Raw genomic sequence first — 25,783 nt, forward strand, 5'->3', positions numbered from 1 at the left:
ACTGTCAGCCAATCAGCGGCGCAGAGCTCCCTCCTGGCCCATGGGATGGTTGGACTGGTGCGGTATAAAAGCTTCTTCAGCGTCTGGCTGTAAAAAGACGCACACACCCAGAGAGACGCACTTTAAACTACAAGGTAAGTAGATAAATAAGCATGATATATATGTTTTATTGTACAATAGACTGATCATAAAACACATACAATAACATATAGGCCAAGTGAACATTCAGGCTGTAATGGCTATATGGCTGTTATAATTATTTTTGAAATCGAAATAGTATAGCCTATAAACAAAGTTGAACATAAATGTTTTTTTTCTTTATGGTGTATTAATTGGTTTATTGGACTTTATTACGACATTGTGACGACAAATCATTGTCAAACGTTTTAATTCTGAATGTTATGAGTTATATTAGCTATACTAAAACTGTCACTGTCTGTAGTTTTAGTAACCTGCCGTGATTAATTCCTACAGCTTAATTGAATTAATTTACTCTAAACTAATAATATCGCGAGGGTTGGGAAGGTCAGGACCGCATTCTGTTTAATTAATTAATGAAGTGACACACGCATCAGGCTAGCGTATATAGGCGATTTCAATTAAAAGCCTATAGTTTTATGTGGTTCTCAATCTCAAACCTTTTCGTGTCAGGGACCCCCAAAATGTATATGTAACCTATATTTGGCCCTCCTCAGCCAGAAGAGAAGAAAAACACATAGTATGTTAAAGAAATTCGAAATGATTCAGAAAACTTAATAAATCTGCTATTTTCGAATAGCCTTAAGAATACATGGGAACAGCAGGTAGGCTGCATATACTGTGTGTACAGTATATAGGTGGAACATGTCAATGATGTCATCATAATATATTTCCAGGGAAACAGTTGAGATTACATCAGTGGCTGCTGTAGGAGGCAACCGAGTATAGACGCGTTGTTACACACGAGCTGGTGACTTAAAAGAACTCGGTGACCCAAGACAGTATTGTAGACTATATATAGTATTCCATACAGGCCTTTTAAAAGCTGCACACAGACAGTCCTGTCAAAGTGTTTTCAACAGAACACAAAGGATCTAGATGTTTTGACATTTTAATAATTTGATTAAGTAGGGCGGGCTATAGGCTACTTAAATGTAGAAGAATAATGTGTCGATATAATACAATGTCTAGTTTTCACGACCAATTTAAACGTTTTGGGGTTAAGAAACCCTGTCAGTTTAACAACAGACAAAGTGGGGTGACGTCAGGTGAATCCAGTAACTATAGGCTACGTTACAAAAACAAAACAGAAACTCCACAGAGTCACACAATTTGATAGGTCACCACTGCTGTTGTAACACCGGCCGGTACTATTAGGTGAAACTAGTTTCTAATCTAGGTCAAAGTTACTGAATCCTGCAGATAAAGCTGTGTGTGTGTGTGTGTGTGTGTGTGTGTGTGTGTGTGTGTGTGTGTGTGTGTGTTATCTTAGATAACAATATGTGTCATAACTCGTCAACTGACAGGGCTGTGAGGTGTCAGGTTTGACTTTACGTTACAACAAAGACAGTTTATATCAAGAGTGGGCAACTTTGACGATGGAGAACCGTCTGATACTGTTGTACTGACCACTAGTACAACCAGTCTTGTAGAGGTGTCCCCTGCCTTGCTCAAAGGCTCGCTCACTGTTAGGAGTCTCAGGGGACTGAGGAGGGGAATTGAACCCACAGCCCTCCAGAACCCCTACGACTCTACTGGAGTCAACCCACAGCCCTCCAGAACCCCCACGACTCTACTGGAGTCAACCCACAGCCCTCCAGAACCTTCACAACTCTGCTGGAGTCAACCCACAGCTCTCCAGAACCCCCACGACTCTGCTGGAGTCAACCCACAGCCCTCCAGAACCCCCACGACTCCACTGGAGTCAACCCACAGCCCTCCAGAACCCCCACGACTCTGCTGGAGTGAACCCACAGCTCTCCAGAACCCCCACGACTCTGCTGGAGTCAACCCACAGCCCTCCAGAACCCCCACGACTCCACTGGAGTCAACCCACAGCCCTCCAGAACCCCCACGACTCTGCTGGAGTCAACCCACAGCCCTCCAGAACCCCCACGACTCTGCTGGAGTCATGTTGTACCTGAAGAAGGTCGTCAATGAAGGTCAGTGCTGGAAGAAGTAGGCTACATCTATTGTACTTGTGCCATGATTTTTTTCCCACCCTAAAACATCAGGTCTTATTGCTATATAAGGAGGAAGACTTTTTTCAAAAAAGTGTACAGTATTTGTTAAAATGTATTTTTATGTGGGCACCCCCACCAGTTCATTAAGTATGCCTGGTGGGTGGTGATGGGAGGTGATGGGAGGTGATGCACCTGAACTGAAGCCGCACCCACAGCTGTAGTTGTATGATAAAGGGGGAGGGATTAGGGGAGGGGCTGATAGTGTGATGTCACTATATTACTGTTTTTTTCATTGGCATGTTTGACTGTCAAGGGTTCAGCCTCCAGGAAGAAACCCTAAATACAAAGTTAATACACCATTGCACATAAAAACAAAACCACGGTGTCTAATGAAGTAGGCTACTGTCACCTCATAGACATGAAAACTGGAAAAATACAAAAATTGTGGCAGTCCCATCTTTAAAGGGTCTCAGACCTACCACATCTTAGCTAATAGAAACGGCAGGCTTTCTATTCCTGGAAAGTTTAACGGTTTAAGTCTTAACAAAGCCCTCCTATGAGACGAAGAGTAGAACAATTGTGATATAATCTACTTGCAGGTGTGATGCGGGTGGCCATCCTCCTCAGCGTGTGCGGAGTGTGGGTGGACGTGGGACTCGAACCCTACCTCCCCGCAGGAGGGGAGTGGCTGCAGCAGGTGGGCGGTCCTGGCCTGGCGCAAAGACACGCCCACTCCCGCAACCTCTGGAACCTCCGGGGCCAGGGGGCGGAGCTTCTTCCCCCGAAGAGCATCGAGGGCGACGCCCACCGCGACCGACGCCTCCTGAGCTGGGTCCGATCTCTGGACAGAATGCAGGTGATGACCTCATCCTCAGACCGTTAATGCCAGGTGTCAATTAATTCATTATTATACAACAGGTCGTTTTGAGGAAGCAATCTGATTGGTTGAAACAGCTTTCTATAGTCATGCTTTAAACCACGACATTTCAACGGCTAATCAAAACAAAGAATTTAGCCGTGCTATTCTCTCAGAGCTCTGGTGACGTCAGCTACACACGGCTTTGGGTCGAGTTGTTAAAATCTGTCTGAACGCACAGATCGGATCTGGTCACAATGGTCAAACGGTAGTGTGAAAAGATCAGAAAAAAATCTGATTTGAATCGGAATTGACTTACATCTTTATTGTTAATGGCATTTAATGTTTGTGTTAGGGACAAGATGACATGCATTTTCCCTTCATTGTCAATGGCGTTTTTTTTTTGAGGGGCTAGCGCCCCTACTAAGACATCAGGGATCTTCATCACTGATGATGTCACGAGACCTGGGCACCATAGATGGGGCTTTCCCATGTATGGAGATTTTGAGTGACACACTGACTGTCAGGAAATGCCAGGAAATCCACGATTTCATACTTAACAAAGTAATTAGTTACTGCGACCGAAGGTCGTTACTGGTCGCAGTAACTAATACTTTGTGTTGTTATGTGTTATGTATGGCAGGTTCCTGGTACGGAGCTGGAAGCCTGGCTGGTCCAGAGAGAACCAGACATGCTGCCGCCCCACACTGACCACCAGCGCCCCCCAGTGGCCCAGAGGGAAACGACGCACACTGACCCACAGCGCCCCCCACTGGTCCAAAGGGAAACGCCCCAAACTGACCACCAACGCCCCCCAGTGGTCCAGAGGGAAACGCCGCACACTGACCCACAGCGCCCCCCAGTGGCCCAGAGGGAGACTCCCCACACTGACCCGCAGATGGACCGCCCCCCCGCTGGGCTAGACAGGGAACAGCAGGAAGAGGAGGAGCTTAAAGAGGTGTGTGTGTGTGTGTGTGTGTGTGTGTGTGTGTGTGAGACAGCATCAGGATGTGTTGATGTGACTTCCTGGTTTGTTGTTTTCGAGGGGCACTAGCCCCTCCTATACACAGGTTTAATGTTTGTCTTTAGTTCAATAGTTGACAATGAAGGGAAGATTTACGTCATAATGTGCCTCATTACGTCATATTGTCTCTTTATTGTTAATGGCGTTTAATGTCTGTGTTTTCACCGTTTCTTTTACATCACCTAATCAACATGAGTTAGACTTTAAAATATTAGCGCCCCTCACTTCACACGAGAAAACGAGAACCCACGTTAATTAAACACAATTAAGCTTTTAGCCAAAGACTAAAGTTCAAATGAAAACCATGCATCTGTGACGTAAACAACGTACGCACACTTTGGAAATACATTAAGCATGGAACCTGCATGGCATTAGGCCAGAGGTTGATCTGTAATCTCATGATAGCTGAAGTCACGTCTGCAATTTACAATTTACAGTTTAGGCATTTATCAGACGCTCTTAATCCAGAGCGATTTACATTAAGCAAGGACAAAAACATGGCAATACATCACATAAAGGATAGTAATCATGAATCATACGTACGCTACGAACATAACAGTGGAATATATCTATATAATGAAACTATACATACTGTACAGTATACACTATATAGTGCTATGTCTACATAAAATGCTATCTAAGTTACACAAGTTAAGCCTTTGCTTTCGCCTGTAAGGGCGTAGAGGCTAGGGCAAGTGCTACGGGCTAAGATGAAGTCTGAAGAGGTGGGTTTTCAGACTACGGCGGATGATTGGGAGTGAGTCTGTAGTTCTGACTGCAATGGGAAGTTAATTCCATAGTTTAGATTGGGAGTGAGTCTGTAGTTCTGACTGCAATGGGAAGTTCATTCCATAGTTTAGATTGGGAGTGAGTCTGTAGTTCTGACTGCAATGGGAAGTTCATTCCATAGTTTAGATTGGGAGTGAGTCTGCAGTTCTGACTGCAATGGGAAGTTCATTCCATAGTTTAGATTGGAAGTGAGTCTGTAGTTCTGACTGCAATGGGAAGTTCATTCCATAGTTTAGATTGGGAGTGAGTCTGTAGTTCTGACTGCAATGGGAAGTGAATTCCATAGTTTTGGAGCCTGAAGGGAGAAGAGTTTGGGACGTGTGGAACGTTGATCGGCCGATCTGAGTGTGCGGGAGGGTCTGCAGTGCATACCCCTGAACATGTGTCTAGTATGATGTCACATGTGTGTGGTGTGATGTGACATCACAGTGAGTGGCCACACCCCCATTAAGCACACACACACACAGGTTTCTATAAGAAACAGTCAGGGTGTTGGTTGGTGGTGATGAGTCACCTGAATGGTGGGAACACCCTGGAAGATATAGACGCACAAGCACACACACACACACACACACACACACACACACACACACACACACACACACACACACACACACACAGTGTGACTCCCTCTCACTGTCTCATAATACTATATTGAATATCGTTCAATTATTAACCCAAACGATTAACACACCTGGATGTATCCCCCCCCCCCCCCCCCCACTGGACTCAGAGTGAGACGTGTTCCACCCTCAAAACGTATGTCTGTGTCTAGTCAACATCCCCCCCCCCCCCCCCCCCCACACACACACCCCCCCTGTACTGTAGACACAGTCACACACACACACTAAAGGATGAGGATGTGTGTGAAAGGTGACGCCTCACACACACATGTCCATGGCTCCATAAATGAACATTGAGAAATTTTAATGTTCCTGTTTTCCACCTGCAACATGTCATCTGACACGCATAGGCACACAGGCAGACTCAGCCACAGGGCATGCACACACGTGTGTGTGTGTGTGTGTGTGTGTGTGTGTGTGTGTGTGTGTGTGTGTGTGTGTGCGCGTGTGTGACCAAAGCAGCGTGACTGGCTTGTTTTGAAATCTGAGCTGCTTTCTACTTTCACAACACACAGACACACACACACACACACACACACACACACACACACACACAGTAAGCATGTCAGATGCACCGACTGTTTACATGAAACATCAAAAACTACGTTGTGTGATTGGTCAAACATACAAAGAACTGTAGAAGTCCCGCCCCTTACGGTCACTTTCAGCTGTAGTTGTTTACCGAAGGCACCTTGTCGGTTCGGATCGAGGCCCCTGTCGGACATTCTATGATCCTATAGTTTACTGAGACGCTACACTGTCTCTCTGCATTCTATGATCCTATAGTTTACTGAGACACTACACTGTCTCTCTGCATTCTATGATCCTATAGTTTACTGAGACGCTACACTGTCTCTCTGCATTCTATGATCCTATAGTTTACTGAGACGCTACACTGTCTCTCTGCATTCTATGATCCTATAGTTTACTGAGACGCTACACTGTCTCTCTGCATTCTATGATCCTATAGTTTACTGAGACGCTACACTGTCTCTCTGCATTCTATGATCCTATAGTTTACTGAGACGCTACACTGTCTCTCTGCATTCTATGATCCTATAGTTTACTGAGACGCTACACTGTCTCTCTGCATTCTATGATCCTATAGTTTACTGAGACGCTACACTGTCTCTCTGCATTCTATGATCCTATAGTTTACTGAGACGCTACACTGTCTCGCTGCATTCTATGATCCTATAGTTTACTGAGACGCTACACTGTCTCTCTGCATTCTATGATCCTATAGTTTACTGAGACGCTACACTGTCTCTCTGCATTCTATGATCCTATAGTTTACTGAGACGCTACACTGTCTCTCTGCATTCTATGATCCTATAGTTTACTGAGACGCTACACTGTCTCTCTGCATTATATGATCCTATAGTTTACTGAGACGCTACACTGTCTCTCTGCATTATATGATCCTATAGTTTACTGAGACGCTACACTGTCTCTCTGCATTATATGATCCTATAGTTTACTGAGACGCTACACTGTCTCTCTGCATTCTATGATCCTATAGTTTACTGAGACACTACACTGTCTCTCTGCATTCTATGATCCTATAGTTTACTGAGACGCTACACTGTCTCTCTGCATTCTATGATCCTATAGTTTACTGAGACGCTACACTGTCTCTCTGCATTCTATGATCCTATAGTTTACTGAGACGCTACACTGTCTCTCTGCATTCTATGATCCTATAGTTTACTGAGACGCTACACTGTCTCTCTGCATTCTATGATCCTATAGTTTACTGAGACGCTACACTGTCTCTCTGCATTCTATGATCCTATAGTTTACTGAGACGCTACACTGTCTCTCTGCATTCTATGATCCTATAGTTTACTGAGATGCTACACTGTCTCTCTGCATTCTATGATCCTATAGTTTACTGAGACGCTACACTGTCTCTCTGCATTCTATGATCCTATAGTTTACTGAGACGCTACACTGTCTCACTGCATTCTATGATCCTATAGTTTACTGAGACGCTACACTGTCTCTCTGCATTCTATGATCCTATAGTTTACTGAGACGCTACACTGACTCATGTCTCTCTGCATTCTATGATCCTATAGTTTACTGTCTCTCTGCATTCTATGATCCTATAGTTTACTGAGACGCTACACTGTCTCTCTGCATTCTATGATCCTATAGTTTACTGAGACGCTACACTGTCTCTCTGCATTCTATGATCCTATAGTTTACTGAGACGCTACACTGTCTACATTGTAAACTATATAATGTTTAACTTCACTGAGCAGGTCTTGTATAAGGAGGTCAGACCAGTTCTCCAGGCAGATCCCTAGAAGTGGAGCATGTGACTCTGTACTGTACAATGCATGCTGTAGCAGCGCGTTCTCATCCTCGGATGAGCCTACAGTTCATGTGAGGGTACAGTACTAATGGTACATACAGTAAATGATGTGAGAGTGTGTACTAATGTTACATAGATTATGTAACTTACAGTTCATGTGAGGGTACAGTATAGGCACAGTGGGTACAGTACAGAACATTACGTGTCAACCTTGCGGTTCAACGCGTTCCTTCACTGCCGGCAGCATTTCTGTCCGTCCTGCTTACGGACGTGAACTGAATGACCTTGTTGTACAACAGCTGCTGTTGCCACGACCTAAGGGGTCGGGACCAGGGGGTCTCCAGGGGGGTCCCAGGGTGGTCCCAGGGTGGGGACCGGGGGGGTCCCAGGGTGGGGACCAGGGGGGTCCCAGGGTGGGGACCAGGGGGTCCCCAGGGTGGTTAACTGTGCTTAACTGACCAGCCAACTGGCCCGACCTGAACCCCACAGAGAATCTAGGTTGTATTGTCAAGAGGAAGGCGTGAGACATGAGATGAACAATACAAATTAATCTAGGGCTGTTATCAAAGCAAACCTGGGCTTCCATAACTCCTCAACAGTGCCACAGGCTGATCACCTCCATGCCACGCCCCGTTGATGACCAAGTATTAACTGCGTATACATTACTATATACTCTCGTAAAATATAATAATTCATTGGGATAGGATTTTTTGATTTTCATGAGCTGTACGCCATAATCATCAAGATTTTAAAAAAAAAGTTTTAAATACCTCACTTTATGCACAATGAATGGAGAATATATGAAAGTTTCACTTTTTGAAATATATTCCGGAAGAAAATGAACTTTTACAAAATATTCTAATTACATGCGATGGACCTGTGTATATAAATATCCATGCAGGTCGTGTAGGGCCAGGGGTGGCTGGGTTGCTATAAGACCCTCCAACAGGGCCAGGGGTGGCTGGGTTGCTATAAGACCCTCCAACAGTAGCAGCTAAAGTTAGAACGTTATGGAGGCAGACAGAACAACATGTCTGGAGGCTGCTGGGAATGTATGGATGTGAGACAATGTCTGTGACACACTCTGCAATGCAGACAGGACAACTATGCACTCTGTCTGTCTGCCTGTCTGTCTGTCTGCCTGTCTGTCTGTCTGCCTGCCTGCCTGCCTGCCTGCCCGTCTGGGTGCACAGAGGACACAAGGATAACAATAGAATGTCCACAGACACACAATGAGATAAACAACAACACAGCTCATATTGAAGCCAAGTTCATTCTGGTTCACTCAAACCGAGGGTCCTCAGGGTAGGGGTCCTCAGGGGGTCCTCAGGGTAGGGGGTCCTCAGGGGGTCCGGGACCCATAGGGAGTCCTCAAAGTTACTACAGACAGGGGGTCCGGGGCCCATAGTGGTCAAAATCTTTTTTTAGTTTTAAAATCTTAGTCTTAAGTCTATCTGTGTGGTTTAGGTGGTTAAATAAACATGTGTTTCCTTACTTACAGGACGGAGCGCTGACAGATGACACACCAGGTCCTCCTCCTCAGTCCCAGCGCCCCCAGGGGGTCCAGGGGTTCCTGCCTCAGTCTGTGGGGGTCCAGGGGGCACCGGGGGTCCAGCCTCAGTCTGTGGGGGTCTGCAGTGGTCCTCTGGTCTCCTCCAGTGACCTGGAGCTCCAGTGGGAAGACGTCTTGTCTCTTCTGGAGACAGAGGTCAGTCAGTACGCCTCGTGTCTTAACACTGAACATTTTACAGTGTGGATGTTTACCAATCAATCAGTGACCGTTGTGTGTTCAGGACATGGAGCTTGACAGTCCAGTGTGTGTGTGTGTGTGTGTGTGTGCGTGCGTGTTCAGGACATGGAGGTCGACAGTCCAGTGACACAGCTGTTGCCGGGCGACGACCACCGCGGTCCTGATGCTGCTCTGGGTTACCATGGCATCCAGCATCTCCATCTCGACGCTCTCATTGGTCGGGACGTGAGTCTACAGCGGCCTGGAGGAGGTACATTACCACGGCGGCCATTAGCAAAGATGGAGGAAAGACGCGACCTCGCCGTGGGTCATTGCTTTTCTAAAACGGTTACGCATACGACATCTTACTTACTTACACATACGACAGACAGACATGGCAACGTGAGAATCTCATGACATGGATGTGCACACATAGACATCTGTCTACATAAAATGCTATCTAAGCTACATAGGTTGAACCTTTAAGCCTGTAAGGTCCCGCTCGGGGCACTGTGGGTGCTGGCGGCGTGTTTCCTCCTCCGCGTCATCAGTGCCCATACCCGAAGGCGGGGTTGGCGAAAGGGCCTTTCTGTGTGGAGTTTGCATGTTCTCCCCGTGTCCCCTAGGGTAGGTACCCTCACAAAAAACATGCAGTAATCCTGGTCTCTAAACTGCCTCCCCCTGGCCAGCCGGGGTGCCTGATGGAGGGGAAAGGAACTGGTTGGAATAACGTGTTCCTTCCACGCGCTATGTCCAACCAGGGAAACTCCCCCCTGTCAGGTGTAAAGGAGCAACTTGGACACTCAAGCATGAAGGAAGCATGAGTTAAGTCCGTTGCTCTCCCCAGGTTGGCGGAGGGTGTGTAGAGCCCAGGATCACAGTAGATGATTGACACAGGGGTGAAAAATGGGTTACAAAATCGTGGGATAAAAAATATATAAAAAAAAAAAAGCCTGTAAGGTCGTGGAGGCTAGGGGAAAGTGTTACAGGGCTTGTAAGGTCGTGGAGGCTAGGGGAAAGTGTTACAGGGCTTGTAAGGTCGTGGAGGCTAGGGGAAAGTGTTACAGGGCTTGTAAGGTCGTGGAGGCTAGGGGAAAGTGTTACAGGGCTTGTAAGGTCGTGGAGGCTAGGGGAAAGTGTTACAGGGCTTGTAAGGTTGTGGAGGCTAGGGGAAAGTGTTACAGGGCTGTAAGGTTGTGGAGGCTAGGGGAAAGTGTTACAGGGCTTGTAAGGTCGTGGAGGCTAGGGGAGGGGCTACGGGAGAGACAGTGAGTGCATTCTCCGGCACCGGCAGCAGCCACGGCACTGCCGCACACCTCCCGGCACGTGCCGCACACCTCCCGGCACGTGCCGGCACCTTCCGGCACTTCCGGCACGTGCCGGCACGTGCCGGTACCTTCCGGCACGTGCCGGCACTTCCTGGCACATGCCGGCACATGCCGGCACATGCCGGCACCCCTGCCGCCCTGCCACTGTCTTTGGGGATCTCAAGGTTCGGGGACCCCCATGGACCCCCCGAGACCCCCCAAGGACCCCCGTCTTTGGGGGTCTCAAGGTTCGGGGACCCACAGGGACCCCCCCGCCACCCACCGGCACGTGCCGGCACCTCCCGGCCCGTGCCGGCACTTCCCGGCACGTGCCGGCACTTTCCGGCACGTGCCGGCACTTCCCGGCACGTGCCGGCACCTCCCGGCACGTGCCGGCACCTCCCGGCACGTGCCGGCACCTCCCGGCACGTGCCGGCACCTCCCGGCACGTGCCGGCACCTCCCGGCACGTGCCGGCACCTCCCGGCACGTGCCGGCACTTCCCGGCACGTGCCGGCACCTCCCGGCACGTGCCGGCACCTTCCGGCACGTGCCGGCACTTCCCGGCACACATGCCGGCACCGTCTGGCACATGCCGGCACCCCTGCCGCCCCGCCACCGTCTTTGGGGGTCTCAAAGTTCGGGGACCCCCGAGACCCTCCAGGGACCCCCAAATGGTAACTGTGTCATTTCTCAACCGTTTTGGATGGGGGTGGTCTCATTTTAATCGTGTCGCGTCCCCGGGGGAGTCTTTGGGGGTCCCAAGGTTGGGGGGCCCCCAGGGACCCCCAGGGAACCCCAAATTGTAACTCTGTTATTTCTCTACCGTTTTGGATGGGGGTGGTCTCATTTGAATCGTATCGCGTCCCCGGGGGAGTCTTTGGGGGTCCCAAGGTTGGGGGGCCCCCAGGGACCCCCAGGGAACCCCAAATTGTAACTCTGTCATTTCTCTACCGTTTTGGATGGGGGTGGTCTCATTTGAATCGTGTCGCATCCCCGGGGGTGTCTTTGGGGGTCTCAAGGTTGGGGGGCCCCCAGGGACCCCCAAATTGTAACTCTGTCATTTCTCTACCGTTTTGGATGGGGGTGGTCTCATTTGAATCGTGTCGCGTCCCCGGGGGTGTCTTTGGGGGTCTCAAGGTTGGGGGGCCCCCAGGGACCCCCAAATTGTAACTCTGTCATTTCTCTACCGTTTTGGATGGGGGTGGTCTCATTTGAATCGTGTCGCGTCCCCGGGGGAGTCTTTGGGGGTCCCAAGGTTGGGGGGCCCCCAGGGACCCCCAGGGACCCCCAAATTGTAACTCTGTCATTTCTCTACCGTTTTGGATGGGGGTGGTCTCATTTGAATCGTGTCGCGTCCCCGGGGGAGTCTTTGGAGGTCCCAAGGTTGGGGGGCCCCCAGGGACCCCCAAATTGTAACTCTGTTATTTCTCTACCGTTTTGGATGGGGGTGGTCTCATTTGAATCGTGTCGTGTCCCCGGGGGAGTCTTTGGGGGTCCCAAGGTTGGGGGGCCCCCAGGGACCCCCAGGGAACCCCAAATTGTAACTCTGTCATTTCTCTACCGTTTTGGATGGGGGTGGTCTCATTTGAATCATGTAGCGTCCCCGGGGGAGTCTTTGGGGGTCTCAAGGTTCGGAGGTACTGTTACTATGGGACTGTCACTCCCATTCACTCCCATTCAACAATTTACAATTTAGGCATTTAGCAGACGCTCTTAATCCAGAGCGATTTACATTAAGCAAGAACAAAAAGCATGGGAATACATCACATAAAAACATTTATCATGAAACATACGTAAGCTAAGAAAGTGACAGTGGAATATCTATTTAATGAAACTATACGTACATATAAACTTTGTCTGCCATATTTTCTATATTATCTATTTACTATGCATTATATTATCTATTTACTACGTTTCTATATTATCTATTTACTATGCATTATATTATCTATTTACTACGTTTCTATATTATCTATTTACTATGTACACTGTCGTTATAATGACCAGGCTTTAAGAGTTCAAGTTCACTTATTTGACGCCCATTTCCGTTACGTCAACATATAGGGCCTGATTCACAACGGCATTTACGGTGATAACATGACGTGAAGCTAGCGGAAAGGCATTTACGTGGATTTCCCACATTAATTTGGAATTCATGGAAATGGCCGTGAACTTGACGCTCACATACGTTGGTCGGAAACTCCGTCAATTCCCGTCTTTAGGTGGCGGAGACGGGAGACATTTGCGGAAGCATACACGTGAGATTTATTCAGAAGGCTTTAGTCTTCATGCTGAATCAATAAATTGTTCCCAAATCTCAGATAAAATATGTAGGCATGTGTCCCCATGACATATTGGTCGATCAGCACAAAATAAATGATAGCCTATATAATAAAAGCTGAGTGCACTTGTATGCCTAAATGCATGCATTTCCCATACAGAAACTGCCCCTGCAAGCCCGACACCTTCGTTGTGAGCTTGTAGATCGGCTCTCGCGCATGTTAAAAAACAAACTCACAATTATAATAAGAACATATAGGCTTATCTGCATTCTGCACTACGAATCCAACATTGTTTAGTGTAGTAATGCCTGCAGTAGGCGGCAGGCCTATTGAAATTGTTTTGTTACGGAGCTCCTTGAGTCAGTTGACTGTCGGTCCGTGTATGTGTGTGTGTGTGTGTGTGTGTGTGTGTGTGTGCAGGGTGTGTGTGTGTGTGTGTGTGTGTGTGTGTGTGGGGGGTGGGGGGGGGGCAGACAGCAGCGTGCTGCCGATCCGATTCACATTGGAAAATGAATGGGCTATATAGTATAAAAAATAGAAGACCACATTAGCCTGGGAGGCGGCCTTTTTTCCGACAGCATTCTAGCCAACGGGGCAACGGTCCGCTCCGCAGCGATGCGAAAAAGCGATGGTCCGACACGCTCTGCTCCCGTGCTTGCAAATATGAAGGACAGACTTTATAATCATGTATTGATATTGATCACATGCATGGATACCACACACAGAATAGTTTAACTCACTGGATAAACTCACTGGATTATAATTTCTTAAATTCTTCAGACAAGAGGATCCCAATTATTCACTTATGAATGTATAGGCTTGTAGGCTACTGTTCTTTATCGCGCAAGCCATGCCCCTCTCTCTCTCTCTCTCTCTCTCTCTCTCAAAAGACGTTTTTTGCATTGACTATATCCTATATTTTAAATATCGGATAGCCTATGTTTTACCTCTGACTGCAAAGGTGTGAGTGCAGCACCCGCCTTGGTCCCTTAATTAAATAAATTATAATTATATTGCTTCAGCAGCGGAGCACGCACCGTTGTGGACATATTAATAGAGTGCGGGCTATATTCATGCATTGACCGCGGCTGTGAAGCCGCATAGTCTGCGGCTGCAAAGCCTTTTTTCTTTTTTTGACAGACCAAACTGCTGTCTGCTGAGTCATGCTTGAATCCTTTTATGGTGCGATATGGGGCGTGGATCAATGCAAATGAGGTTGTCGGGTGCTTTTCCGATCACTTTGCACCCACTGCATTCAGTATGACATACACCTGCGATACGCCAGCGCACCTGTGGTACACACCACGTCATCTCAACGTAGCTTGATCGGACGGATAAATAGGATATCTGTTTCCGCCACAGTGTAACTGTGGCGTATTTATTTTTAATGAATCAGGCCCATAGGGCGTAGACTCACAGCCTCACAGAACAATCATGGCGTTTCCGCCTGACATTACAAGGTTTATTGATAGTTTTTGTTTATTATGTTTCTTTGAAGTCCTGGTTATTATGATGCAGTTGTATGGTTCCCTTCCTCATGCCCTTTGAGCTATGGGCAGCCAGTGAGGTAAATAGCGTTTGTTTCGAGCATTTGTTTGTTACGCTATGATTTATTTCGTTATGTGTTTAATTTGGTACTCATGTTAATCATGATTTATTCTTTGTGTTTTCGTCAGTTTGACGTAGGCTTTGGGCCATCCATATCGGCATAAAAAATAAAGCCTCCAGTATCCAGAAACACTGTCTCGTTCATCGTTCATTTCATGGTCAAAGGGTGTGACATAAACTATACATATATACTACTACTTCAGCCCCATTCACTCCCATAGTATCAGTCCCATAGTAACAGTACCTCCCATTCACTCCCATAGTAACAGTACCTCCCATTCAGTCCCATTCACTCCCATAGTATCAGTCCCATAGTAACAGTACCTCCCATTCACTCCCATTCACTCCAAATTCACTCTCATTCACTCCTTTGTCAAATGTCTTTGTGCTCTGATATTATTTTTAACACTGTGGCTAACCCTAAACCATGGTCTATTAAAAATAATTGGAATAAAAACATTTTGCCTAAGTCACTTACTGCAGAAGTAATTTGGTCTAAATAAGGTTTATAATTGCCTAAATTAAAATGGCATGTTCAGATATTGGCCTAAGTCATTTTATGCTTACATGTTACATGATTGACATACACCTTTATTTGTATAAATAATATTTTTTGGAATTGAAATAATTAAGAAATATAATATATTCTACATTTGGCACAGTTTTGTGTGTTTCCTGAAAACCTTGCAAAAATGACTTAGGCAATTTGTTTAATAAGGTGACGATATACAGTATGGGCACAAAAGGGGCACGGACAGATAAAACAGGTGCTATGACGGGTATTATTAGGTATGCTCTGAAATTATTAGGTAGCCTACCCAAGTTGCATCGTTCCCAAGTAGGCCGGTGGCCAGCGGGCACTTCTAGTTTTTTGAGGGCACTAGCCCCTCCTATACACAGGTTTTGTATGGACAGGACGTCCCCCGGGGGGGCGACACAATCACAACGAGCCCACCCCCATCCAAAACAGTTGAGAAATGACAGAGTTACCATTTGGGGGTCTCGGGGGGGGGTCCCTGGGGGTCCCCGAACCTTGAGACCCCCAAAGACACCCCCGGGGACACGACACGATTCAAATGAGACCACCCCCATCCAAAACGGTAGAGAAATGACAGAGTTACAATTTGGGGGTCCCTGGGGGCCCCCCAACCTTGAGACCCCCAAAGACACCCCCGGGGACGCGACACGATTCAAATGAGACCACCCACATCCAAAACGGTAGAGAAAAAACAGAGTTACAATTTGGGTGTCCCTGGGGGCCCCCCAACCTTGAAACCCCCAAAGACTCCCCGGGGACGCTACATGATTCAAATGAGACCACCCCCATCCAAAACGGTAGAGAAATGACAGAGTTACAATTTGGGGGTCCCTGGGGGCCCCCAACCTTGGGACCCCCAAAGACTCCCCCGGGGACGCGACACGATTCAAATGAGACCACCCCCATCCAAAACGGTAGAGAAATGACAGAGTTACAATTTGGGGGTCCCTGGGGGCCCCCCAACCTTGGGACCCCCAAAGACTCCCCCGGGGACGCGACACGATTCAAATGAGACCACCCCCATCCAAAAAGGTAGAGAAATGACAGAGTTACAATTTGGGGGTCCCTGGGGGCCCCACAACCTTGGGACCCCAAAGACTCCCCCGGGGACGCGACACGATTCAAATGAGACCACCCCCATCCAAAACGGTAGAGAAATGACAGAGTTACAATTTGGGGGTCCCTGGGGGCCCCCCAACCTTGGGACCCCCAAAGACTCCCCCGGGGATGCGACACGATTCAAATGAGACCACCCCCATCCAAAACGGTAGAGAAATGACAGAGTTACAATTTGGGGGTCCCTGGGGGCCCCCCAACCTTGGGACCTCCAAAGACTCCCCCGGGGACGCGACACGATTCAAATGAGACCACCCCCATCCAAAACGGTAGAGAAATGACAGAGTTACAATTTGGGGGTCCCTGGGGGTCCCTGGGGGCCCCCCAACCTTGGGACCCGCAAAGACTCCCCCGGGGACGCGACACGATTCAAATGAGACCACCCCCATCCAAAACGGTAGAGAAATGACAGAGTTACAATTTGGGGGTCCCTGGGGGTCCCTGGGGGCCCCCCAACCTTGGGACCCCCAAAGACTCCCCCGGGGACGCGACACGATTCAAATGAGACCACCCCCATCCAAAACGGTAGAGAAATGACAGAGTTACAATTTGGGGGTCCCTGGGGGCCCCCCAACCTTGGGACCCCCAAAGACTCCCCCGGGGATGCGACACGATTCAAATGAGACCACCCCCATCCAAAACGGTAGAGAAATGACAGAGTTACAATTTGGGGGTCCCTGGGGGCCCCCCAACCTTGGGACCTCCAAAGACTCCCCCGGGGACGCGACACGATTCAAATGAGACCACCCCCATCCAAAACGGTAGAGAAATGACAGAGTTACAATTTGGGGGTCCCTGGGGGTCCCTGGGGGCCCCCCAACCTTGGGACCCCCAAAGACTCCCCCGGGGACGCGACACGATTCAAATGAGACCACCCCCATCCAAAACGGTAGAGAAATGACAGAGTTACAATTTGGGGGTCCCTGGGGGTCCCTGGGGGCCCCCCAACCTTGGGACCCCCAAAGACTCCCCCGGGGACGCGACACGATTCAAATGAGACCACCCCCATCCAAAACGGTAGAGAAATGACAGAGTTACAATTTGGGGGTCCCTGGGGGTCCCTGGGGGCCCCCCAACCTTGGGACCCCCAAAGACTCCCCCGGGGACGCGACACGATTCAAATGAGACCACCCCCATCCAAAACGGTAGAGAAATGACAGAGTTACAATTTGGGGGTCCCTGGGGGCCCCCCAACCTTGGGACCCCCAAAGACTCCCCCGGGGATGCGACACGATTCAAATGAGACCACCCCCATCCAAAACGGTAGAGAAATGACAGAGTTACAATTTGGGGGTCCCTGGGGGCCCCCCAACCTTGGGACCTCCAAAGACTCCCCCGGGGACGCGACACGATTCAAATGAGACCACCCCCATCCAAAACGGTAGAGAAATGACAGAGTTACAATTTGGGGGTCCCTGGGGGTCCCTGGGGGCCCCCCAACCTTGGGACCCCCAAAGACTCCCCCGGGGACGCGACACGATTCAAATGAGACCACCCCCATCCAAAACGGTAGAGAAATGACAGAGTTACAATTTGGGGGTCCCTGGGGGCCCCCCAACCTTGAGACCCCCAAAGACACCCCCGGGGACGCGACACGATTCAAATGAGACCACCCCCATCCAAAACGGTAGAGAAATGACAGAGTTACAATTTGGGGGTCCCTGGGGGCCCCCCAACCTTGAGACCCCCAAAGACACCCCCGGGGACACGACACAATTCAAATGAGACCACCCCCATCCAAAACGGTTCAAAAATGACAGTTACCATTTGGGGGTCCCTGGGGGGTCTCGGGGGGGTCCCTGGGGGTCCCCGAACCTTGAGACCCCAAAGACTGGGGTCCCTGGAGGGTCTCGGGGGGTCCCCGAACATTGAGACCCCCAAAGACGGTGGCAGGGGTGCCGGCATGTGCCGGACGGTGCCGGCATGTGTGCCGGAAGGTGCCGGCACGTGCCGGGAAGTGCCGGCATGTGCCGGAAGGTGCCGGCACGTGCCGGAAGGTGCCGGCACGTGCCGGGAAGTGCCGGCACGTGCCGGAAGGTGCCGGCACGTGCCGGAAGGCACGTGCCTTCCGGCACGTTTGAGACCCCCCAAAAGCCCCAGGGGGGCTACACATGCCTTCCGGCACGTTTGAGACCCCCCAAAAGCCCCAGGGGGGCTACACAATCACAACGAGCCCACCCCCGTCCAAAACGGTTGAGAAATAACAGAGTTACCATTTGGGGGTCTCGGGGGGGTCCCTGGGGGTCCCCGAACCTTGAGACCCCAAAGACTGGGGTCCCTGGAGGGTCTCGGGGGGTCCCCGAACCTTGAGACCCCCAAAGACGGTGGCGGGGCGGCAAGGGTGCCGGCAGGTGCCGGCATGTGTGCCGGAAGGTGCCGGCACGTGCCGGGAAGTGCCGGCATGTGCCGGAAGGTGCCGGCACGTGCCGGGAAGTGCCGGCACGTGCCGGGAAGTGCCGGCACGTGCCGGGAAGTGCCGGCACGTGCCGGAAGGTGCCGGCACGTGCCGGGAAGTTCCGGCACGTGCCGGAAGGTGCCGGCACGTGCCGGCACGTGCCGGAAGGTGCCGGCACGTGCCGGGAAGTGCCGGCACGTGCCGGAAGGTGCCGGCACATGCCGGTGGGTGGCGGGGGGGTCCCTGTGGGTCCCCGAACCTTGAGACCCCCCAAAAGCCCCAGGGGGGCTACACAATCACGAGCCCACCCCCGCAGTAAGAGTGAGTGCATTCTCCGGCACCGGCAGCAGCCACACCATTTGGGGGTCTCGGGGGGGTCCCTGGGGGTCCCCGAACCTTGAGACCCCCAAAGACGGGGGTCCTTGGGGGGTCTCGGGGGGTCCCTGGGGTCCCCGAACCTTGAGACCCCCAAAGACAGTGGCAGGGCGGCAAGGGTGCCGGCATGTGCCGGGCAGGGGTGCCGGCATGTGCCGGCACGTGCCGGGAGGTGCCGGCATGTGCCGGGAAGCGGAAGGTGCCGGAAGGTGCCGGCACGTGCCGGGAGGTGTGTGGCACGTGCCGGGAGGTGTGTGGCAGTGCCGTGGCTGCTGCCGGTGCCGGAGAATGCACTCACTCTTACTGAGGGGAGGGGCTACGGGGCTGTAAGGTTGGGGAGGCGATACGGGGCTAAGATGGAGTCTGAAGCGGTGGTCAACAGAGGAACAGAGCCCTTGACATCACGTTGGTTCTGTTGTCGTGTTTCCCTCTCAGACGTTTTGGCCCAGGACCCTCCTCCGTCCCTGATGTCCCTGACCCCGAGTGACCAGCTGGACCGCCCCGGCTCCAACCCACCCCCCCAAATCCTCTGGGACCCCCCCGGCTCCACCCCACCCCCACCTCCCCTCCTCTGGCACGTGGTCCAGGATCCCTCACTGCAGTGTCCGCCCTCGGACCACCTGTCTCTGCTCGATCAGGAGGACCCCGCACACAGCTTCAATCTAGCTCTGGACCCCTTTAGCATGGATCTGCTGAGCCCGGGGGTCCCTGGTGAAGGAGACCCCATGGACACCGGTCCCCAGACTCCGCTAAGGTATTTAATAGTGTTTACATTTTCGTTTACTGGTATTCTGTTTCTGACATGTGTTATTGAGCGGCGCTAGCCTCTCCTATGTTATTAGCACTGCTAGCCTCTCCTATGTTATTAGCACTGCTAGCCTCTCCTATGTTATTAGCACTGCTAGCCTCTCCTGTTATTAGCACTGCTAGCCTCTACTATGTTATTAGCACTGCTAGCCTCTCCTGTTATTAGCACTGCTAGCCTCTCCTATAATTAGCACTGCTAGCCTCTCCTATAATTAGCACTGCTAGCCTCTCCTGTTATTAGCACTGCTAGCCTCTCCTGTTATTAGCACTGCTAGCCTCTCCTATGTTATCAATTCATCAACAGAGCATAGAATATATAATGCTATATATATATATATATATATATATATAATATAATATATTTGTCATCAACAAACACAAGCTCTACCTTTGACCCTTGGTCTCTTCCTCGTTGACAACAGTGAGGCGGAGGAGGAGCTCCCCAGGCCGCTAGGCGACCAGCTGCAGGAGGCGGCCATCTTGGACTTGGAGGAGGCGGCCATCTTGGACGAGGAGGAGGCGGCCATCTTGGATGAGGAGGAGGCGGCCATCTTGGATGAGGAGGAGGCGGCCATCTTGGATGAGGAGGAGGCGGCCATCTTGGATGAGGAGGAGGCGGCCATCTTGGACGAGGAGGCAGCCATCTTGGATGGGATCAGCCTGCTGGATCTGGCTCTGGAAGAGGGGGAGGACGACCCCGGAACCACGCCCACCTCGGTGGAGGGGGCGGAGTCGAACATCGATCCAGAGACTGTCCAATCACAGCGGCTGGATTCTGGTCGCTATGACGACGACTTGTTCTTCATGGAGGAAGAGGACAACGACCCTGGTTACCATAGCAACCATCAGCAGCAAGGTAAGGGGGAGGAGCCAGAGGGCAATGACCCTGGTTACCATAGCAACCATCAGCAGCAAGGTAAGGGGAGGAGCCAAAGGACAACGACCCTGGTTACCATAGCAACCATCAGCAGCAAGGTAAGGGGGAGGAGCCAAAGGACAACGACCCTGGTTACCATAGCAACCATCAGCAGCAAGGTAAGGGGAGGAGCGAGTCAGACTCTGGTCTCTCTCTCTCCCCATGCATCTCTAATGTCTCTCTCTCTAGCTGTGGAGGGCGAGTCAGACTCTGGTCTCTCTCTCTCCCCATGCATCTCTAATGTCTCTCTCTCTAGCTGTGGAGGGCGAGTCAGACTCTGGTCTCTCTCTCTCCCCATGCATCTCTAATGTCTCTCTCTCTCTCTCTCTCTCTCTCTCTCGCTCTCTCTCTAGGTGTGGAGGGCGAGTCAGACTCTGGTCTCTCTCTAGACTTCAGCCGTGCGTCTCCCTGCGCCTCCGAGACCTCCTGCTACTCCTCCTCCTCAAGCTCCGCCTCCTTCTCCTCCTCGGGCCAATCAGAGGAGGAAGAGGAGGAAGAGGAGGAGGAGGGGAGGGGCGTGACCTACGCCTCCTCGGGCCAATCAGAGGAGGAGGAGGGGAGGGGCGTGACCTACACATCCTCGGGCCAATCAGAGGAGGAGGGGAGGGGCTTGGCCGCGAGGATAAAGAAGGAAGAGGAAGAGGTAAGGATGGGCGATGATGTGGTGATGAATATGGTACGGTGAGAAAATGTCTCCGTGACAGACATGCGATTTATGGTATCGTGGTATCGGCCACCAAACGGCCTGGCCAATCAGCGGCAGCTAGAGGCGGGATCAAGGCAGGCCACTAGATGGCGGCCAATGAGTTTTAAGTATTTTGGTGTACCTAAATGTTCCGTTACTCCTTTTTCTCTTACGTTGTATAGTGTTAAGTAACTTAATAACCCTAAAAACAGCATAAATAAAGATATTGTGATATTGTATTATATTTTCCCGTAGGTGGAGCTGGGAGCCATAGGAGGAGGAGGAGCTTACTGGTCACATGTGGCCAAGAACCCGTTCGATTGGTTGGAGCGCGTCGGACACGACCACACCTACAACCAGCCGGGCAACGTAAGTGACGTAAAGTACTTTAATTCAGTGGTTCCCAAAGTGGGGTCCAGGGACCCCCAGGGGTCCATGAGGGAGTTCCAGGGGGTCCCCAGCTAAATGATGGTTTGCAACCAAATGGACCCTTATGGGTCTGTAACTCTGAGAGCGTACAAATGGACCCTAATGGGTCCATTTGTACACTCTCAGAGTTAAATTAACATTGATTTTACGACATAAATGTGGGTCCCAGAGATAGAAATTCCATTAAAAGGTATGTATATTCAGTGATTTTACTTAATTCAAAAATCACATCTTGTTTTGTTTTGATAATCCTCCCTACTATAGAGTGTGCTGACCATATAAGGAGTTCCTCCCTGTCCCCAGTTAACCCCTGGGGGTCAAAAAATCCATAGGTTTTGTTTTTGGCTATAGGTGGCCCATGCAGCCTTCATCCAATCAGGATAGAGAGGGGCCTTCCGCCAATCATGATCGAGCAGAGGCGGGCCTTGGTGTGTGTGCTGTTGGCCTGTTGCGTGTCCTCCCCACTGTACTGCGTGCATGTGCACATCTTGTTACCGGGGCGGACCGGGGGTTTTCCAAATCACTGAATGCTCCTTTAAATGGGGGGGGGTTCAGCACCCCCTAGTGTCCATCTGTGCACGCCACTGTATTTCTGTGACGCAGTACTGATACTTTTACTTCAGTAAAACGGAGTACTTTTTTTCCCCCACCACACCTACAACCAGCCTGGAGAGGCCCCGCCCACCACTGACGCCAAACGCCACAGACCCGCCCCCCCTCACCGAGGCCACGCCCACTCCAGACGGCAGTGGAGCGTGGACGAGCGGCGCGCTCGCCTCCTGGGCATCCCGTTCACCAACGACCACATCGTTAACCTGCCAGTGGACGACTTTAACGAGCTGCTGGCGAAATATCGCCTCGACGACCAACAGCTCAGGTGCTGTTACTAAAACTCATTAGACCACCAACTCAGGTGTTGTTACTAGAACTGATTAGACCACCAACTCAGGTGCTGTTACTAAAACTCATTCATTAAGACCACCAACTCAGGTGTTGTTACTAAAACTCATTAGACCACCAACACAGGTGCTGTTACTAAAACTCATTCATTAAGACCACCAACTCAGGTGTTGTTACTAAAACTGATTAGACCACCAACTCAGGTGTTGTTACTAAAACTCATTCATTAAGACCACCAACTCGAGTGTTGTTATTAAAACTCATTAGACCACCAACACAGGTGCTGTTACTAAAACTCATTAGACCACCAACTCAGGTGTTGTTACTAAAACTCATTAGACCACCAACACAGGTGCTGTTACAATCAAAATGATTGATTGTGATTGGTCCCCTCCCCCCCCCCATAGCCTCATCAGGGACATCCGTCGGCGCGGTAAGAACAAGACGGCCGCCCAGAACTGCAGGAAGAGGAAGCTGGACGTGCTGCTGGGCCTGGAGCAGGAAGTGACGTCGCTGAGGCGCCGCAAGGCCCGCCTCCAGCGCAGCCGGCAGGAAGCGCTGCGCGACCTGCAGGAAATGAAGCGGCAGCTGGGTGCTCTGTACCAGGAAGTGCTGCAGAGTGCCTCCGCGGGGCCCCTGGGGGGCGCCGGCGAGCTGCACTTCGGCCCCGACGGGAGCGTGTCGCTCGTGGCCTCGCGGCGCGGACACCGCGGCGGCCAGGAGGGGGCGTCGGTGGTGGCGGCGCCACCACAGGACAACAACGGGAAGACGGGCAGGAAACAGAGGAGGAACAGGAAGCAGTGAATAAAATAAAAAAAACTAAACAAAGACAAGATAGGACAAACCCTAATCCGCAGTCTCTCCGGTTTACTTCCTGTACTTGTGTGATGTCACGTAGGTGTGGCCCCGCCCCCTCTAGGAGACCAGAAGCAGCAGGTCGGAGTTTATCACTCGAACATTTTGACTTATTGACACTAAAATGGCTTATTTTTCTCTCCAGAGACGAAGAAGGAGAAAAACATCTTTGTTTATGGAGCTCTCTCTGTCGCGCCAACGTGCCTCTCACCAGGTCTAGCGGCAGCTAACGACAACAAAAAAGGCTCGATAAGTTGGGAAAATCTCAACTTTGACACTTCGAGACAGACAGACAGACAGAGCCACCAGCCAATCAGAGGCTTGGAAGGCGTGGCCTCTAGGCATATACACATGACCCAACATGGTCTCTACGCTGTGGGGTAATGTTTGCCCCAACATGGTCTCTACGCTGTAGGTGGTCATTTTGACCCAACATGGTCTCTACGCTGTAGGTGGTCTGCTCGGTTGACTTCAGTGTTGGCGAGGAAGACTACGCCCACTCTTCATCATGAGTCACTGAGACACTGGACTGGATCTGAACTCGCATTCATTCGACTGGAAAGAAGCAACGACTGCGTTTCCCACAATCCTCTCTGAACCTCAGGTCGTGTTCGCCTGAGGCGTGAAGTTGTTGTTTAGACATATGACCACGCCCACTTGCAACTACGAAGCTACACACACAACTCAACGCCAACGACAGACGCTAAGCTAAAATAGAACAAGCTAACAGGCGTGATCCATCCCATTGGTCAGTGAGCTGAGAGGCTGGATACAATTGGCCAGTGTGAGCTGAGAGCTAATCCACACGATGAGTGCCTTGCTCAAGGAGGTGTAGAACCGACAACCTGCCATGCAAAATAAACACACACACACACACACGAGGTTCAGGGTCTTGCTCAAGGGCACTCCGGCAGAGCCGGCGTCAAACCAGCAGGCACTGACTGTTACAGTTAGGCATCCCATTCAGAGCACAAAGGACAACATATGCCACCTTGTGGCTGTTCTCTGCATAACAGAATGGACCTTCACACATCCTGTGCTGTGAGGATTCCGACGTTTCTCCACCCACATTAATAACCCTTTTGGTGTTTTAACTAATGCTTTAGCTATGGAAAAATAGCAGATCTACAAGCTCATAGCGCGCCACTCGAGGTCTGCTATTTTTTTTAAATCGTGAAAATATGGCACAAATCTTTGAATATATATTCTTTCAGAGGACTTTTTTTTATTTCGACGTCAGGCCACTGGTTGAATCTGTTGCTGACATTTAACTGATATTTGGCACATTTTGATCAAAGATCAGAGTTTGTTAGTTTTTTTTGTTTAAAGTTAAAAAGGTTTATGCTCAATGCGGTATTCTAAGAATGTTACTATTATTATAGAGTGAAGGTTTTGTTGTTTGCACAGAACATGAAATGCCAGAGGGATAGTTAATACTTTTATACTTGCGAGTACATTTCAGAGCCTGTACTTTTTACTCAATTATACTCAAGGATTAGGAGTTGAATCACTAGTACTTCTGCCAGACTAACCAGTTCAGTTCTTTTTGGTTCTTAGTCCATGAGCCAGAGCTCCAAAATTGGTGGGAAAAACTGGACCTACTGTATATTAAATTGTTTATAGGATCAATATAAGTAAATTAATACATGATAACCCTTCCACAGTAGCAGCTCTATTATTTTGCACATTTTCCTACATAATGCCTCATTTGCATATTTAAACTATTTCAATTTGTAATACAATAAATCATGGTCTTCGTGTAAGTACTCCACTGGGGAAGTGTCATGGTGATAACAATCTAAGTTTTGCTCCACTTAATTAATAATTAATGCGGAAAATTGGCAATAGCAGATATACAAGCTCGTAGCGGGCCACTCGGTGGCGCGCTACGAGCTTGTATATCTGCTAGATCTGTAGAGCTAGAGCTTGTATATCTGCAATTTTTTTGGAAAATCGTGAAAATGTGGCGCAAATCTTTGAAGATATATTAACGTTAATATATGTTAACGTTATCAACTCAAATCTTTTCTTCTGGGCCGGGGGTCCCAGGAACATATTTTCAGAT

At 50.1% G+C, this 25,783-nt stretch overlaps 1 protein-coding gene across 1 annotated transcript; it reads left to right on the forward strand.

The window, feature by feature from the left end:
• The first annotated feature begins 102 nt into the window (after positions 1-102).
• On the forward strand, positions 103-24,064 carry LOC308324542 (uncharacterized protein). Its single transcript, XM_080776610.1, has 12 exons — positions 103-134; positions 1,472-2,141; positions 2,762-3,018; positions 3,662-3,976; positions 9,276-9,482; positions 9,627-9,774; positions 19,562-19,880; positions 20,356-20,789; positions 21,203-21,492; positions 21,790-21,903; positions 22,629-22,840; positions 23,271-24,064. Exons 2-12 carry the CDS (start codon positions 2,111-2,113, stop codon positions 23,665-23,667), a joined length of 2,724 nt encoding a protein of 907 aa, XP_080632736.1. The 5' UTR covers positions 103-134; positions 1,472-2,110; the 3' UTR covers positions 23,668-24,064.
• The last annotated feature ends 1,719 nt before the right edge of the window (positions 24,065-25,783 follow it).

Source organism: Protomyctophum bolini (assembly GCF_963924005.1).
Source record: "Protomyctophum bolini genome assembly, chromosome: 11".
Taxonomy (NCBI): domain Eukaryota; kingdom Metazoa; phylum Chordata; class Actinopteri; order Myctophiformes; family Myctophidae; genus Protomyctophum; species Protomyctophum bolini.